Source organism: Stegodyphus dumicola, chromosome 1 (assembly GCF_044657685.1).
Source record: "Stegodyphus dumicola isolate Sdum_Otavi_A_Nest chromosome 1, ASM4465768v1".
Classification (NCBI taxonomy): domain Eukaryota; kingdom Metazoa; phylum Arthropoda; class Arachnida; order Araneae; family Eresidae; genus Stegodyphus; species Stegodyphus dumicola.
In genome coordinates, this window is record NC_140768.1 from 63,863,830 (window position 1) to 63,881,553 (window position 17,724).

Sequence of the window (17,724 nt, forward strand, 5' to 3'; positions counted from 1 at the left end):
TTATTGGCGACATCATACAGTATACACATAAAAAAATGTTAGTTCTAAGAATTTTTTTTTTTTTTTTGAAGGCATAAACATTTTAATATCGCTTAAAATTTTACAAAAAGCCAATAAATAAAGACAATAAATTTGTAAAAAGACATTAATTTAAGAATTTACTATGCTTTCATGGTTCAACATCCTGTTTCGCCGGTTCATATCACGTGACCCCAAGCGATCTCATTGCACGTAAACTACTCTACAAAAATATAATGCTCTCAGTAATTATCTACATTAATTTCAAGTTAAATCTTAATTTGGAACATAAGTTTAAATGCAAGAATTCAATTCGTACGAATAGCTTACTCAGAAATTATGTAAAACTGCAGTGCTTTACTTTGCTAATGCATTCTCATTAGAATTGATGAATTTAAACCCTTGACTTTACATTTTCTATATTTTCGGCTTCGGGTAAGCACTGTGATTGCATCCTAATTGATTTAATTACCGAAAATGGCCTTAGACATAAAACTGAACTATCTGAATGAGGCGTAAAAGGTTACCAGCGTGAATATTCGTTTGGCATCAATTGTACCATTATTGGCGACTTTATCGCTTGCGCCGGCAAAACGGAAAAGTACCGTCTTTTTTTCACACACTAAAATACTTTATTCTGCTATTGAACACTTTGCTATTGCTATTGGACTTTTACCGAAAAGTACAAATTTTTGTTTCTCCAGAGTAGCCTTGAATTCAACTTTCTTTCACAAGGAAACTCAGTTTGGAAAAAGATGGTTATCTTTAAAATTCAGAAATAAGTTTACATTTTGTTAATTTTTTGTTTCTAATAGGTTTTCAGTTTAAGGCTCAGATTATATTTTATATTAAAGAGTCTTTTTAAAAAATTTTCGTTTTTTTGGTATTAAAAGTTTAGGATCGAATAATTGGAGACCACCCACTTTTTGAGAATTGTTTAAATGACTATTTGAATTAAAGTATATTTGTTTTGCTTTTGTATATATGTATATACAAGCTTTTGAATGTTACATATACGGATCAATTAAAGTTATTCAGTTACAGTGCCAATTGCAGTTATACAAGGACTGGACCAAATTGTCAAACTATTGCCAGCTTGGTGAAACCTTACCAGTTTAGTGAGATAGCCATTTAACTCCATGTTAAATAGACTTTAATATAACCATTTAACCCTGTAACTTTATTTTTTCGACAGAGCTTTGCTTTTCAAGCATTTCATGTTGCAGTGTTACGAAATGTACAGGCGTGGTAAGATGGTTTTCCCGCAAAGCAGTTTTAGGGTTGCCGTAAAATGACCAGGAAGGCAGGGTTGCCACATTTGGCAAGAATTCGCCCATTTAGTGACAAAATTGGCAATATGCCATGGACGGATGGAGAACCTTCTGGAATGAATTCCTACCGGTTTAGCCCAGAATGTTCTCGAACACTAGCCGAAAGCTATATAAACCCTGATGGTCCGTAGTCAGTTAGTGAGTGTGCCTCGTCAAGAGGGCGAGTGAGAGTGCCTCGTCAAGTGCGAGATAGTTAGTATCGAGTTGGTGTCTCGTCTAGCGAATCAATCCCTGCGAAGTCGATCAAGTTGACAGCCAGGTAGCGAGTGCCAAGTGGGTCATCGAGTTCACCGAAGGAGTCTCTTAGTGTATTGCGGTTAGTGCATCGTCGAGAGAGCATGTTAAGCTCCAGGAACGACTGAACCAAAGAGTCAGGAGCCATGCTCTGTGTGTCGTTGAGTGCATCGCGAGTTGTAGCGTGGAGAGTCTTGAAAGTACGTGGAGTTCCAAGAACGACCAAGCAGAATCAGGAGCTATACTCTGGTGCTTTGCAGTGAAGCTGTCTCCACCGTTATTGCCTGACAGTGTGAAGGCTGTGTTGCTGAACATGTCAGCATGTCTATAACAGTTCGACAACTGTAAAACATGTTTTGGAGCTGTCCTGACAATACTGGCAAATAAAATGTGTTTCGATACTTCATCAAGTGTCATCGTTATTCACTCCAAATCTATGAACCCCGTACGAATGTTAAGGAAGAAAATAATGTAACAACTGGTGTCAGAAAAGAAAAACATAACAATAACCATTTACCCCTGTAACTTTACTTTTTCAAGAGAGCTTTGCTTTTTCAAGCATTTCATGTTGCATTATACAAAAGATACTAAAATTTCACATATACCTTCACTAAAATCATTTACATATATGCAAAATTTGTAGCAATATTGTGAATACTTCTTTTGAAGAATCTTGTACTTGACAAACTATGTATTCAGCAAATACTTCAGTTTTTCATTCAGTAAACAAAGTTTTGCCTCTTCATTGATCAAACTTGGACTTTTTTAAAACAACTCTCAAAGAGTTTTTTTTTTTTTTTTTTTTTTCCCCACAATTAGCAATAAAATCTTGTCCACAGGAAATAAAGATAAGAAACATAAGAGCACATCATTGTAAATTGATGATGCTTAAGATATTTTATTTATCTTCAGTATTATAAAAGTATGTTGCTGCATACTATTGTTGTAGCATAAGAAAATAAAATGAATTCCTTAAAAAGTTATTTTATACGTATTTCTTAATAATATTTTGTGGCAAATATTATATTGTACCAAATTTGTAAAAAACAAAATATATTCCCAATGATGTGTAATATATCAATTGCAAATTTGGTATTTCTTTTGTACATTATGATCTAAATAAATAAAATCAAAAGATGGTGATGAAATTTTGCTGTTATGTACAGATTACAATCTTCTGTGAATATTTTTTCTTTAAACTTTTTTCAAACAGTTATATACTTTTTTAATATTTTGGTGTTTAATATTTATACCATTTTCTAGTCAAAAAAAGAAATGCTGAAACAAATGTCAGAATTGAAATTTATGCATTTATTTATCTATTTTTAGTTGAAGTTTAATTTTGTTCAGCATTAAAGGTATATGCTTCCAATTTGAAAAAGAAGAATGAAATAGTTTATATGTCTTTATTATTTTTTAAAAAATTTAATGATCAGTTCTTTCTGAAGGACTATCTGAAGTCTCCATCCTGCAAGTAAATTTTTTGATATTTTATAATGATGTAGTGTAGACTTTCAAGCATATATTTATTCCAGTCTACTGTGGTGCAAATTGACAATGGATTGGTTTTCATACTGTTTATGTTTTCAGTAAAGTTAACAAGTTAGCATCCTTTTATCTTTTATCAATGTTGGCAGATAGGAGAATTTGAACTATTTGTGCCCATTGAATACACTAGTATCAGAAATTTATATCTAAACTATAGTTTCTACAGGAAAGCAGTTAATAGTTAGTTTCTGTTCTTGTGCAATAATTAAATTATGAAACATGGAATAATATTTTAAAAAATAATCAGTTAGTAAACTGAGCATTAATATTCCTTTTCAGATGGTGCTTCATCCAGATATACCTGATGATGTGCCATATAAAAACCATTCAAAGCAAGGTAAAAGAGCAGTTACTTCATACAAGGTTCTATCTGTATCTGGTAATGCTGCTCTTGTAGAAGTGAAACCAGAAACTGGTCAGTATACACATTTTTCTATTTTATGCATTCTCTGAGTGTATCGATATACACTCAGCTATAGTTTGCTTAAAGTTAGATAAACTCGATGTTAATAAAAGCTAAATTGCCAGTAGGTTACAGAATAACTTAATGACTACACTTATATACAGAGTGATTATAATTAAAGTTGCAATTTCAAAACCTTCTAACATTAAAACCATCAGTCAAAATGATTTGATATTTTACCAGAACAGTCATGAGTCAATGGAATTTTGTTTGGTGAAGGGGAAAAAAAGTTTCGAAATTTGCCAATAGATGGCGTTATCAAGGTTCACTGAATGTATGCAAATTGCTAAGATGTGACATATGAACTGCAAACATAGCTGTAATAAAAATACAGAGCATTAGAGGGACACATAACACTTTGCCTGAGTGCTTCAAAGCTTTTCTGTCAGAATGGTAACTATGTGTTAACAGCTATTAGGATGCTCCAGCCATTAAAAGGCATAAAATCCAGCCTAGTGACCACATATGGCATCCAGAAAATAATAGATAAATTCGAAGAGACCAGTTCATTTCATGTGAAACAAGGTAGAGGATGAAAACCAATTTCTATGGCGGCAGTGGAAGATGTGCAAGAACAGATGAACAGTGATGCGGGAATCAGCAGTACACAGGGAATTGGCCGAATGTTGGATATACATAGCACAGTGCATGAAGTCTTACAGAACATCTTGTGCTATTATACATACAAGATAACTCATGTGCAGCAATTGCTACCTTCTGACCTGGAAACACCTGAATCGTTTGTACAACGATTTCTTGCCTGGATAAAGGTGAACAGTGGATGGCCATGGAACATTCTGTGGCCTGATGAAATCCATTTCCATTTGCAAAGTTCTGTAAATACACACACAGAGTTGCCAACTCTCCCGATTTAGGCGGGAGACTCCCGATTTTCGACCGCTCTCCCACCAACCCGATTTACAAAATATTTCTCCTGACTTTTTCTTATTCTTAAAATTTCTCACGATTTTTATGAAACTTGGCTTAATATTTTGTTATATGAACAAAAAAAAAGTGATTTTGGACTTCTGAAAAGCAATTGAATTTTCTCTAGATTATATCTAAAACAAAACCTTGCGAATTAGATAACTTCTGCTTTGTGAGTGAGAGCATATACGTATCCAGAAACGTCGTTCTCCAGTTCTCCAATGGGCATCGTGCTCCACTGCATGTCATCTGGCATATTAGCCAATGAGGACAAAGCAAGCTGTTATTTGGATGTTCTTTAGTTAATACGGTCATTTTGTCCTGAATTGTGTGAGTACACGTGCCTTCGGGAAATATTTTTAGAAATTATCATCTTTTGTTATGTCTGCGAGAAAGGTGAAATACTCGTGTACATTTCAAAAATCGTACACAGTTGACTTTTATTCCATTATTTCCTCAAGGAAAAATAAATTTGCAATGTGTACCGCTTGTCGTTTCGATTTTGCATGGTGAAAGGGCAGATGTTCTCAAACGTGTGCGTACACAAAAACACAAGGACAACATGAGTTATTACCAAAAAGTTATTAATGAAGAATGTCTGTTCTCTGCCTTTTTACTGGAGCACTACCTGCCACTATGCCACAGCTGAAAGAGGGGCAGCTTCTTTACCAATAAATGTAGATGAACACATTGTTGATATTTATTATTATCTTGAAAGAAGTTCTAAAAGGAAGGAAAAATTGAAACAGTTCCAGCAGCTGCATAACAGCAGTTTACAATTAGAAAACTTGGATGAAGTTATAAAATCAGCTAGGATTGACATCCAGTGGAGTTTAATTGGAAAACTGAAAGATGCTGATGGAATTTTAAAATATAGTGAACTGTCTAGAATTATGTTGGCCATCTTGATAGTGCCCCATAGTAATGCAGAGTGTGAGAGGATTTTCAGTGTTGCGAAACCGAGGACTAAATTTAGATCTAATATGATGAACATTAGAAATGTGATGACACATGTGATGTTCATGTGATTTCTAATGTAATGACACATTAGAAAAACTTGTATTAGCAAAAGCAGGCCTACGTGGCAATTGCTATGAACAAAATTATGAAGTTTCTTTCTTAAAGAAAGTAAAATCTGCCACTTTTTATAACATTTGTATGAAAACTGATTAAAGTGTTTTTTTGTTTTCTTCAATGATGCAAGTAATAAAAATGTTTTTTATGTGTAAGGTATTTTTGTGTTGCTTGCATTTAAGAATTAGTTACTATTTAAAGTTAATTCATTATTAAAAACTATATTTTCGTCATTTAAAAAGTCTTTTTAACATTGTGAAAAATCTCCCAATTTCTTAAAAAAATCTCCTGATTTTTAAGTGTCATAGGTTTCCAAGTATGCATGCACACAGTTGCAGGATAGGGGTGACCAAGAATCCTTTCCCACTACAAACATAGAGGAGATCACACCTGTGGTTCCCGTTACCTGCACCGTTACTGCAAGCACTTTTCATAACCATTTCCTTATACCACATCAGCAGCATCAGTGTGTGTAAATCACAATATTTATGCAAGATGGCACTTCTCTGTGCATTGCTACTTATGTGAAGCAGCTGCCGATCGTTCGTTTCGGATTTGATAAAATCATAAGCCACCATTTTCCAACAGCAGGACTGCCACATTCCTCTAACTCAGACCTGTATAATTTTTGGCTTTAGGGATACCTGAAGAATGTTGTTTAGGCTGACTTGAAGGCAGGCATCATTAACCGCATTCATAGCATCAGCACATATGTCCTCTGATCTGTTATGGAACATGTCGCTTTGTGCTTTCAACTAGTAGTGAAACAAGGGGGAGGGTGTATCAAACAACTTATGCATTAATCATGTGTAAGGTGTTCGTGTCATGAAACTCCTCTTTTTCTGTTATCACTGTCACTCTTTTTTTCACTGTAAACACATATACTTGTCTTTTCGCTAATAAATTTGGCATAAATCATGGGAGTCTATTGTTTCCTTTTGGCTAACAGCATTCTTGTGCTAAATGAATCTGTTGTTCAGAGGCCAATATTTAGAGTAAAGAAGCCATCGTAGGACAACACACTTTATTTATACAAATAATGAATAAAAAGATCACACAGGAAATGATACTGACCATCACACAGCAGATAACATCTCACCATCTCCCTACGCTCGAGTGACAGATGTGTCGGGAGAAGAGCCAGCTGCGCCATCATAATTAATACGCATGCGCATAAGAAAAAAAAGTTTGCTCGCCTCTACCCAACACACCTCTCCTGCGAGCAACATTTTTTCAATACAAAAATGAAATGCAAACAATATATAACATGTTACATTAAGAAATTAAGGAAATTATTTTCAATGTATACATTAATTTTTCTTTACTGACACTCTTAGTAAGAAAATCTGCAATCATATTATCAGTTTGTGAGTAATCCAACTTAATGACATTGTCCTTTCATAAGTCCTTCATAAAATGGAAACGTAAGTTCATGTGTCTGGATTTCGTAGAAGATCTGGCATAGTTGATCCACTGGATGGCAGGTTGACCGTCTGTATTCAAGACCACTGCACCATTCAAAAATTGTTTACATTTTAATTCTGATAATAAATTTACAGTCCAAATAGTATCCTTACAAATTCAGGAATAGAAAATAATTCTGCTTCACAAGTAGACAGACTAACACTTCTCTGCTTACGACATTTCCAAGAAATCAATGAATCACCTAGTAAAATAGTACCACCAGAAAATGACTTACCATTTTCTGCATTTCCCCAGCTACCATCAGCATATGCATTTAAAACTCCAAAATCATTGCTATAGAAAAGTTTTTTTATCTTTTGTACCTTTTAAATACCTTAATACCATTTTAGCCAAAAGATAATGCCTTTTTTCTGGTACATGATTAAATTGTGACAAATAAGTTGTTACAAATGATATATCAGGGTGTGTTCTATTCGCTAAATATTAAAGTTCCCCAATTAATTCCTGATACAAAATTGCATTAATTGTTTCATTTGTACATGAAAAACCTTTCTGCCCCTTTAACGATTGGCGTTTTTACTGCTTTACAATTTTCCATATTGTGTTTAGTCAATAAAGATTCAATATATTCTGTTTGAGACAAACATATACCATTTTCAAGTTTTTCTATTTGCATTCCCAAAAATTTTGAATTAGTATTTTCATGTAACTCAAATACATTTTTAATTTTAGAAATAATATTTTCAAGCATTTCTTTATTATTACAGAATACAGCTAAATCGTCAACATACAAACACAATACAAAAGTGTTTTTCGTATCATTATAAATAAATATACAATTATCAGATGCTAACTGTACCAGCCCAAGTTTTTCTAATTCAGTTTTTATTTTCATATACCAATTTCTACCTGATTGAAGCAACCCATAAATACTTTTCTTCAATTTACATACTTTTCCTTCTCCAATCAGTTTTTCATAACCAGGTGGAGGAGTCATGTACACAAGTCACTGTACAAGTATGCTGTTTTTACATCATAAAATTTAACAGTCAAGTTTAATTTAGCTGAAAGTGCAAGCAATAATCTAAAACATTCAATGTTAACTACTGGTGAATATGATTTGATCCTTGTTTTTTATTTGATTAAACTCAGCCCCTACTAATCGTGCTTTATATTTTACTTCCCCAGAGTCTCCTTCCTTCAAAGTATACACCCACTTACTTTTTACTAATTTTGTTTTATCAGGCCTCTCTACTATTTCCTATACTTCGTGTTTATGTAATGAATCTAATTCATTTTCCATTGGGGATTTCAAGTCATACCAATGAGCACTTTGTTTTGCTTCTGAAAAATCATTCGGAACATTACTGATTATAATTGACGCTAGTTGTTTTGATTTGAGCCTCTCCGATCATCTTAATGGTATTTTATTTCCATATTTATTACTTTTTTCATAGCTATCAGATGTTTGAACTTTATTCCCCCTGTCATTACCCCGCTACAACGGCTCATGTCGGCGATTTCGAAATTCGATGAGTCATCATATTCGCTTGCTTGAGTATTTTCCGTAACAACCAATTCAAGGTGTGTTTTTTGATCTACTTCGTTTCCCTTTCCTTTTAATTCTTCAATATCCCAAGTTTCTAAGGCTTTATTTTCCCCCATATAATTACTACCCTTTAAAGATTTGTTAAATTTAACTGATCGTTCTTCAATTATTTTATTACTTGCTATATCATAAATACGATATCCTTTTCTTTCTCTAGCATATCCTAACATTATCCCTCTTTTCTCTGGTATGTCAAATTTGTTTCGCAGTACTTTCGGAATGTGAAAGTATGCCACACATCCAAACTTTTTTAGATAGTTTAATTTGGATTTTTTACCAGTCCAAATTTCTAAAGCATTTTTTACTTTTGCTTTCAGAGGTATTAAATTTGATACTTGAGTACTAAAATTAATTGCTTCTGCCCAGAATTTTTCCGGAAGCTCACTCTCATGTAGTAATATCCTAGCTCTTTCCAAAAGAACTCTGCCCGTTCAGCTTTCCCATTACTCTCACTGTTATATGAAATTGTTTTTCATGAAAAATACCTGAATTAGCAAGATAATTATCTAATTGTTGATTTACAAATTCTAAACCATTATCTTTTCTCAAACATTTAATTCTTTTACCAGTTAAATTTTCACACTTAGCGTTAAATTTACAAAATGCGTCAAATACTTCACTTTTACTTTTAAGAAAATAAGTAAAATACATTCCAGAAAAATCATCCACTAAGATCATAAAATATTTAGACCCACCAATTGATTCAGTTTGAACAGGGCCACATAGATCCGAATGAATTAATTCTAAAATTTCTGATTTCTGATTAATGTCAATATTTGGATGACTTTTTCTAGTTATTTTACTTATGTCACAAGTTTCACACTTAAAATCACTTACATCATTAATATCAATGTATTCTTTCATTTTAAGCATATATTTTGGATTTAAATTGCACAATCTACTATGCCAAAGTTCATAATTATTACCAGCACAATCATTAGCAATGCAAGATTCAGAATTATAATATGGTTCTAAATTAACTTCAAGCCTACCATTATTCTTAAATACTTTAAAAAGTAATTCATTACACCTACTAAAATCTAATACAGAATTACTCCATGATTCAATTTATCTTTAATGTGATAATTCTATAATCTTATTGTGATCAACTATGTAATTGTATGTTAACCTATGTAAAGATTCTGCCTTTGTTTGGCACTGTACTTTTTATTCCTGGAAACAAATTAACACTGGACCTGGCATTTTGGCTTAGAGTATTCCTCGGGAGCACTTTGGTCGGCTGGACTGCTACCCGGATGAATAGGGTGCTGGGTCTGGGCGTCTGGTGCGAGTCTCACATGTGGCCTTATTCTGGCCTTGCTCTGGATATTGGAGGACGTGGCGCTAAACCAATTAACCATAACGGTAAATGGATGGTGCCCACGTCCCCCGTTCCTAATCCTAATCCTAATCCTTTATCCATTAAGGCAGTGAGTGACAGTAAGTTATTTCTTAAATCAGGAATATAACTAACATTACTAATAGTTAAATTAATAAAACTAGAATTATTTGTATTTATAGTTTTTGCTTTTACAGTACCAATACCTTCTGAATATATTTTTGAATGTTTACCTGCCTGGTAAATCTCCCTCACCTCTGCTGTAATATTCTGAAACCAAAAGAAGTTTTTTGCCTTGTGTCCAGTTGCACCACTATCCAACAACCAAATTTTATCACATTCATCATTTTTTCCACGCGTAAGTTGAAGAGCAAAATCACTTTTTCTTTCATCAGAACGAGATGACATGTTCACACTTGTAGGTTGTGACTTCTTTCTTTCCTTGTTACTTTTGGATAACTCACTTTTTGGATTCTTGTTTCTGCAATAGCAGTCTTTCACGATGTGACCAGGTCGTCGGCAAATGTAACAAATTCTTGGCTTATAGTTTTTATTCCTTCTTGATATGAACGCCTCTGCGTTGTTTCCATCAGGTTGTTTCCCCTTCGTTGAATTGTGAACGGACTCTTCCTCATGGAGTATTTCGAGTACTTCATCAATTGTTTTTTCACGCTGAGTTTTTACAATTTCCCTAATTCGAGAGAATTTTCCATGAAGTCCACGAACTGTGTAAAACACCAGTTCCCGAGGAGATACATCTAGTCCTAGCGATTGGCACTTAGTTGCTATTCCTCTCGCTCTTGTGATATAATCATTAGCCGACTTATGCAACTTCATTTCTAAATTTTTTAACTCATTATCAGGATCTATTTTTCGATCTTTGGCTTATCCCGTAAATGTTGACTTTATTTTTTCCCATAGAATTTTTGCATTCTCTTCTGTGGAGAACTGAAGTGCCTGTTGATCCGATAGTGAAAGTTTTATATATGCTACGGCGTCAGCGTTTTTCTCATTCCACAATCTTTCATCTTTCTCGTCTAAGTTTTCTGGTTTTACTGTTGAAATTACCGAGTCAAGTCTTTTCAATGATAAGGCAGCTTTAATTTTCAATGATAAGGCAGCTTTAATTTTCAATGCCCAAATAAAATAGTTCTCTCCAGTTAATTTGGGAACGTTCCACTTCTCCATTTTTGGCTTCCACTAAGACAGTTTCGGTTTTGACTTGGTATTTTATATCAAATTCTTCTTGACAAAACCACGGAGCTGCTACCATTTGTTGTTCAAAGGCCAATATTTAGAGTAAAGAAGTCATCGTAGGACAACACACTTTATTTACACGAATAATAAATAAAAAGATCACGCAGGAAATCATACTGACCATCACACAGCAGATAACATCTCACCATCTCCCTACGCTCAAATGACAGATGTGTTGGGAGAAGAGACAGCTGCACCATCATAAATAATACGCATGTGCATAAGAAAAAAAAGTTCGCTCGCCTCTACCCAATAGATTCCATTCATGCCTTTCTCCTGACAGTGCCATCTATCAGAATTTTTTTTTTCCTTCACCAAACAAAATTCAATTGCCTTAAAATTCCTCCTCTGGTAAAATTTCAAGTCATTCTGACTGGTAGTTTTAATGTTAGAGCGTTTTAAAATTGCAAATTTAATTATAATCACTCTGTACTCTGGAACTGAAATCTTAGGACATATTTTTATCTATTACCAAATCTTGGCAGGATGAAAAAGTTATAATATTCTTGGTAAATTCATTTTTAAAACACTTTATTTGGTATATGTGTTATCTACCAGAGTTGGCCAAACTTCATGTCAGTAAGAGCTGCATGTTAGAATTCAGAAAAGTTAAGATCCGCAACTAGATTTTCCAAAAGAAGTCCATAGTTGCATCATTTAATAGTAGTGAAACAGGTTTCAAATGGAAAGAAATGTCGGATAACTTTGCAAAAATATCAAATACATTCTGTTTCAAAAAGAAGCATCCGTTTTGAAAAGTGTATATTATGAAAAATACTGAACATAGACACTTAAGATTAATTTTATAATACATGGCTCAGCTAGTCAGAAAGTTTTTTTTTTTATGAGTTAAATTAAAGGTGCTCCTTTTGATGCATGCCCATATTTCTATACTGTAGTAAATTTGTCCCAAACTTTTGCAAGCATATCTACATCCACTGTTTCCAGGGCCATTGTTATGCATATCTTCAGTTCAGCTAATGTATGTGAAGGCACATAAACAGAGTCTTCTGTAAACAAGAAGAAATCGCAAGTTGAAAGGAAGGTCTGGTGATCTTGGGGGGGGGGGAGGGCAGTGATGTTTAACTTAATCATCAGATCACGAACGACTAATCCATCATTAAAAAATTTTCGAACTTCCAAGCTGTAATATGGTGGTGATTCCCTTTTATACAGACAACTCATGTCTTGGAATTGTTCATACCATTGCCTAAAGCTCTGAGCACTAAGGTATTGTCAATGAAAATCATGCTGAACAGTTGTTATGGACTCGCACTTTGCGAAGGGTAGAACACAAAATGATTTCTGTTACACAGTCACCAATCTAGACAAATTCTGAAGTGGTAGGCAGAGGAAGAGCATTAGCAGTACTGATCACCAACTGCTTGAAACTTGAGATTTCTCTTTCTACCTGTAAATTTTTTGATCAAAATAGATTAAAAGCTGAATAGTTATGTTTTTTTTTTAATTAGATGATTCTTTTTGAAACCTTGTATATTAATCAATCCTTTTGGAGATTGAGTAGTTTTAATTTTCCATATTTCATACATATATTTGAGTAAGAACTGTACTTCTCGTCTGTGAGAGTTGCTTGGGGTTCGCAAGCCAGATTTTGCCCACACCTGCGATATACAGTGATCAATACAAAATAATTTTGAAGGGATCTAAATTGAAATACTTCACCAATTAAACAGCTTATAAGGCTACCCTAGCCACACTAGCTTATCCAAATCTAACTGTTGTATTGCAGGCACAAACACTTCATAGAAGATATCTCAGACAAATCTGAACTTCAGAAGTCTGTCTCTATTGCTAGTTTTCACTTGCTCTCCCCCCTTTCTTCCATTGGCAGTGAGGAAGAACATATTTTTATATATTTTATTAAATTATACTTTTTAATAGATAATTTCATATATTTGCCTGTAGATGACAAGTTTTTGTAAATTACATTTTAGTGAATGATTTTATGAAGCTGGAAAGCTTCAAACGTTATTATGCAGAAAATGTATGTTATTTATTGGTAGCAAAGAATAGAGACATGTCAGTATATATATATATATATATATATATATATATATATATCAAACTAAGATGTAACTTTCATAATATATGGTATTATGTTGTGAAAGCTGCATCCTAATTTGGATCAATTAGATGCTTAGTTCAAAGTTATCCTGAAGTTTTGAGGTATTTTAACTATTTCTCCTGAAAGAGTTCTAACAAATATAGACACAAGGAGTCCAGCTTGTTATCTAGAAATAAATTTTAAGTATCATTGCATCTCTTTAATATATTCCATACATATTTGATGAGGTTGAGGTTGACGGACATTGCTGTATTCTTGTGGGTTACATTTTTAGTCCTTAATGCTCCTGTACAGTGAGGTGTCATCTATGTCTTAATGTTATGAAATGTTTTATTTCACTCAGTCAGTGATTTGCTGCACAAAGAAAAAAACTCTGAGCTAAGTGAGGTAATGTTCAAGAAAAGCAAGAAGGAAAAATGATACCTAACAGAAACACTTCACAGACAAAAGAGTGTTTGCATTTTAATGGCAGGCTTGCTTCTTCAGAGGAAATATCAAAGACTTAAAGAAAAGGAATGTTGAATGTTTCTTCCTTCAATAGAAATCAAGGGGGAAATAGTGTTGGAACTGTATATGCACTTCAAGGCATCTTCATCAATAATCTTATTAAGACATTGGGTTATATTGATAAAAAATTTCATCGAATTAGATTAATGAAAATGCATTGCCTGCTTAGCAGTTGTAGAAGTACACTGCAGTGATTGAAAAACTTAGTTTAGTAGCATGTAATAACACTACGGTGATGATAAATATAGCTAAACTAATAAAAATAATAATAATAAAAAAGAACAAAAATATAAAAAAATCTGAAAGGACTCGGATTTTAACAATTACCCAAAAGGGTTTGTTAAGTTTTTCTACTCTTATTGGCATACACTTTTCTTCCCCCCCCCCAAGTTTATTATATCAGTATACATTTTTCTTAGTAAAATAACTTATAAAACTTTTTTTTTTTTTTTCTTTTTTATCAACATTTAATGTGTTAAATTTTATTAATTAAATAGCATGTTCTTCACAGCCCACATAAAATTCAGTTGATCACAAAATGTTTAAAAACAACGTATCTTTAGAATTTCTGACATACATTCTTGTGCGCTTGAAACAACATTGCTTTAATCCAGCGATTCTCAACCAGTGGTACGCAAGAGCAAACTAGGTGGTTCACAAAGAAGGAAAGTATTTTTAAGTGTTAAATTCAAAAATTAAATACTTCATAATCCCATTTAAGTTTTTGTCTACATATATTTCGGAGCTAAATGAATTGCTGAAGAGTATTTATTTTGTGAATATCTTCACAATAGAGCAACTGCAAATGAAATTTTTAAAATAGTTGACAATTTTATGTCTGAGAATGATATTCCTTGGAATAAGTGCATTTCTGTATGCAGTAACGGAGCTCGGGCTTTAACAGGAAAACATTCCATTGTTATTTCTCAAGTAAAGAAGTCGCACCTGAAACTAAATTTACTCACTGCTCCATTCATCGTGAAGTTGCAGTAGCCAAAACAATCCTCGAAAACCTAAAAATAGTTTTGAATCAAGCTTTGAAAATTGTTAATTAAGGGCCAGTCTTTAAATTCAAGAATATTTATGATTTTATGCCAAGAGATGGGCAAAGAACATGAAAAGCTTTTGTTGCATTACGAAGTAAGGTGGTTATCCTGAAGCAAAGTTTTATATCATCTTTTTTAACTTCGATCAGAAATTTCAATTTTCGTCTGTGATTCAAAATTTGAATTGTAAACATGTTTATTTAGTGAATCATGGTTGGCGTGTTTAGCATAATTAGATCATAATTTTTGAAAGTTAAATGAATTAAATTTACGATTACAATGACAAAGTGTTAATTTGTTTACCATTAGAGATAAAATAAATGCAATGATTAAAAAACTTGTGTAAATCAAAGACTTGGATAATAATATTTTAACCTTTTTACCACTTTTCAAACCAAAAATAATTTGAATAATAAAAGAAGAAATAGCATACGACATTGAAAATCACTAATTTTTATTGATAAAAAGTTCAACATGCGTTTCTCCGAGGATTATGAAAAAGAAAAATAGATTAGAAATCCATTCCCCCCCCCCCAAATGTACCTGAAATTTTATCTCTTGAAGAAAAAGAACAATTAATAGAAATTTCCTGTGATCGAACTCTAAGTGAAGATTTAAAAGTAACACACTTGTTAACTTTTGGCTGAACCGAAAAAAAAAAATTTAAAGGCATTTTCAAATAAAGCTATTAAATTTTTATTGCCATCTTGCACAACATTTGTGCGAACAAAGGTTTTCTTCCATGTTACATATGAAAAATAAATATAGAACAAAATTAAAAGTGCATCCTAATTTACAGTTAAAAAACTAAGTGATATAAGACCAGACATAAAGAAATTCATCTCTCTTAAACAGACCCAAATTTTACACTGAATTTTAGGATTAAAGTATTATAACTTAAATTTTGATAATTAAAATGGCAACCAATTTTTAATCTAATATTTCTTATGTGTGCAAATTTAATACAAATAGCAAATAGGTTGTGAAAATGGCAAAATATTTATTTTTTTTTTAAATACTTCTATTGAGAAATTGAAAAATAATTATTGTAAAAATGTAGTGGTGGTACTAAAGTTTTTCAATTTTTGTTTAGATGGTACGCATTAGTCAAAAAGTTGAGAACTGCTGCTTTAATCCATACAGTGTTGTCACTGCTCACTTTCAGATTGTTGAATTTGTTAAAAATTAATGATAGTTTTACAAAATATGAAATATAAAATTCAAAATTCGGGCATCCAGGCACATGTTCGGGTGGAGGACTACGTTATTCAAGATTTGATGGCCCTAGGTTTTCCATTTTTTCACTTTGAAGAAACATATGGATTCATGCAAATTCTTCATTATTTAATTCCTTTAAAAAGTAATACAGGACGATAATATTTCATGGCAACAATTTGAAAAGTGAGTCAGACATTTAAAATAATATGCCACCGAATCCTGTTTTGAGACTAACAATAATAACTAAAAGGTGCAATTTGAATACTAAGAGCATTAAATGAAGTTAAGAATTAATTTGAACTTTTAGTACCTTAAAATTACAAGTTAGTTAAAGAAATAAAAGTTTAAATTTTGTAAATATGAGTCTGTCAATGCATATCAAAGGACTAGATAAAGGAATCACAAGGTCTTCCAAAAAGTAGCAGAGGAATATAATCATGAGATGTGAGCCTAGTACATGTCTGGCACAAATTACTTTATTGTTGCTAATAAACAATAATGAAAAGGTATGTGATGTTTTAGGTTGGTTGAGTAAATGCAAAATCTGTTTAACAATTTTCATCTGAAAGAGATATTAAATGGCTCCATTTAGAAATCTGGATAAAACATTTTTTTATTCAAACATTCCACTGTGCATATGCAAAGTATGCTTTTGGAAGGAAAACTGGATTCCTCTCAAGATGTAAATTAGCAGCTGTTGTTCAGTAGAAATACTTTATTCCTGAGTAACAGAGTTATTTTCAATAATTAATTTCATTAGTTGAGAACATATAACTCTTGCTATGGAAATGTAGTTGATCTGATATGTATGTCCACAATGAATACAGTGGCAGTGTATTTTGCAATACTTATTTTCCAGTCAATAAGCAGATGTGCACAAATATGTGATATAACGACATTTGGTAATGAGCACTGATCTATGCACAGATAGTACTAACAGTGGGTATTCATAGTATGTTGTTGTTGCATGATGAAAGTATATTATATATAGCACTGCAAAAGTGCATTATATATATTGTACATTTATAATGCAAATACGTATGCTGTCAACCAAAATTCTAGGTGGCATGCGCTTGTACAAAACACTAATATGCCACCCCATGATAAAACTTTGACAATATCTAATAGTTGACATTTTGTTTTAAAAACCCAAATAAACTGTTAATGGAGTTCTAAAGCACAGAAACTGGACTGCTTGGTAATAATAATATTTTAACTTCAACAAATTATTTAAACATCTTAGAAATAAAAATTTGCTTCTTTGTTAAACTTGGGAAACAACTTTATTTGTATTTAATAAGTTATTTATGTTGTTATTACTACTTGTCATATATTGATGACAACATTATTACCACAATCTACTTCCATTTTGACAAATGGTAATGATTTTGATTTCCTGTCAACTGCAAATGAAAAGGCTCAGTGTATTTTAAAGGGCAGTGTGTATCTTCTTCATAAATGAAAATTGTCTAATGCTGTCAAAAATATTTTGTTTAAATAACTTTTCCTCAAAGAAAACTGCATCTTTGTCATTCAAAATATGTAGAGTATCTTCAATTGAAATTAATTTTTGATTTTCATTTGAAGGTCAGCTTTTAAAGATTATTAAATTAAGTATACATGTCTTGAATCTCTTGTCCGT

At 32.5% G+C, this 17,724-nt stretch overlaps 1 protein-coding gene across 1 annotated transcript in view; it reads left to right on the forward strand.

The window, feature by feature from the left end:
• The window catches only part of LOC118199189 (uncharacterized), a 30,857-nt gene that overhangs the window by 12,120 nt on the left and 1,013 nt on the right, over window positions 1-17,724 (forward strand). Inside the window, exon 7 of the mRNA XM_035370994.2 lies at window positions 3,411-3,546. Coding sequence (XP_035226885.1) covers window positions 3,411-3,546 — 136 coding nt within the window. The remainder of the gene's footprint in view (window positions 1-3,410; window positions 3,547-17,724) is intronic.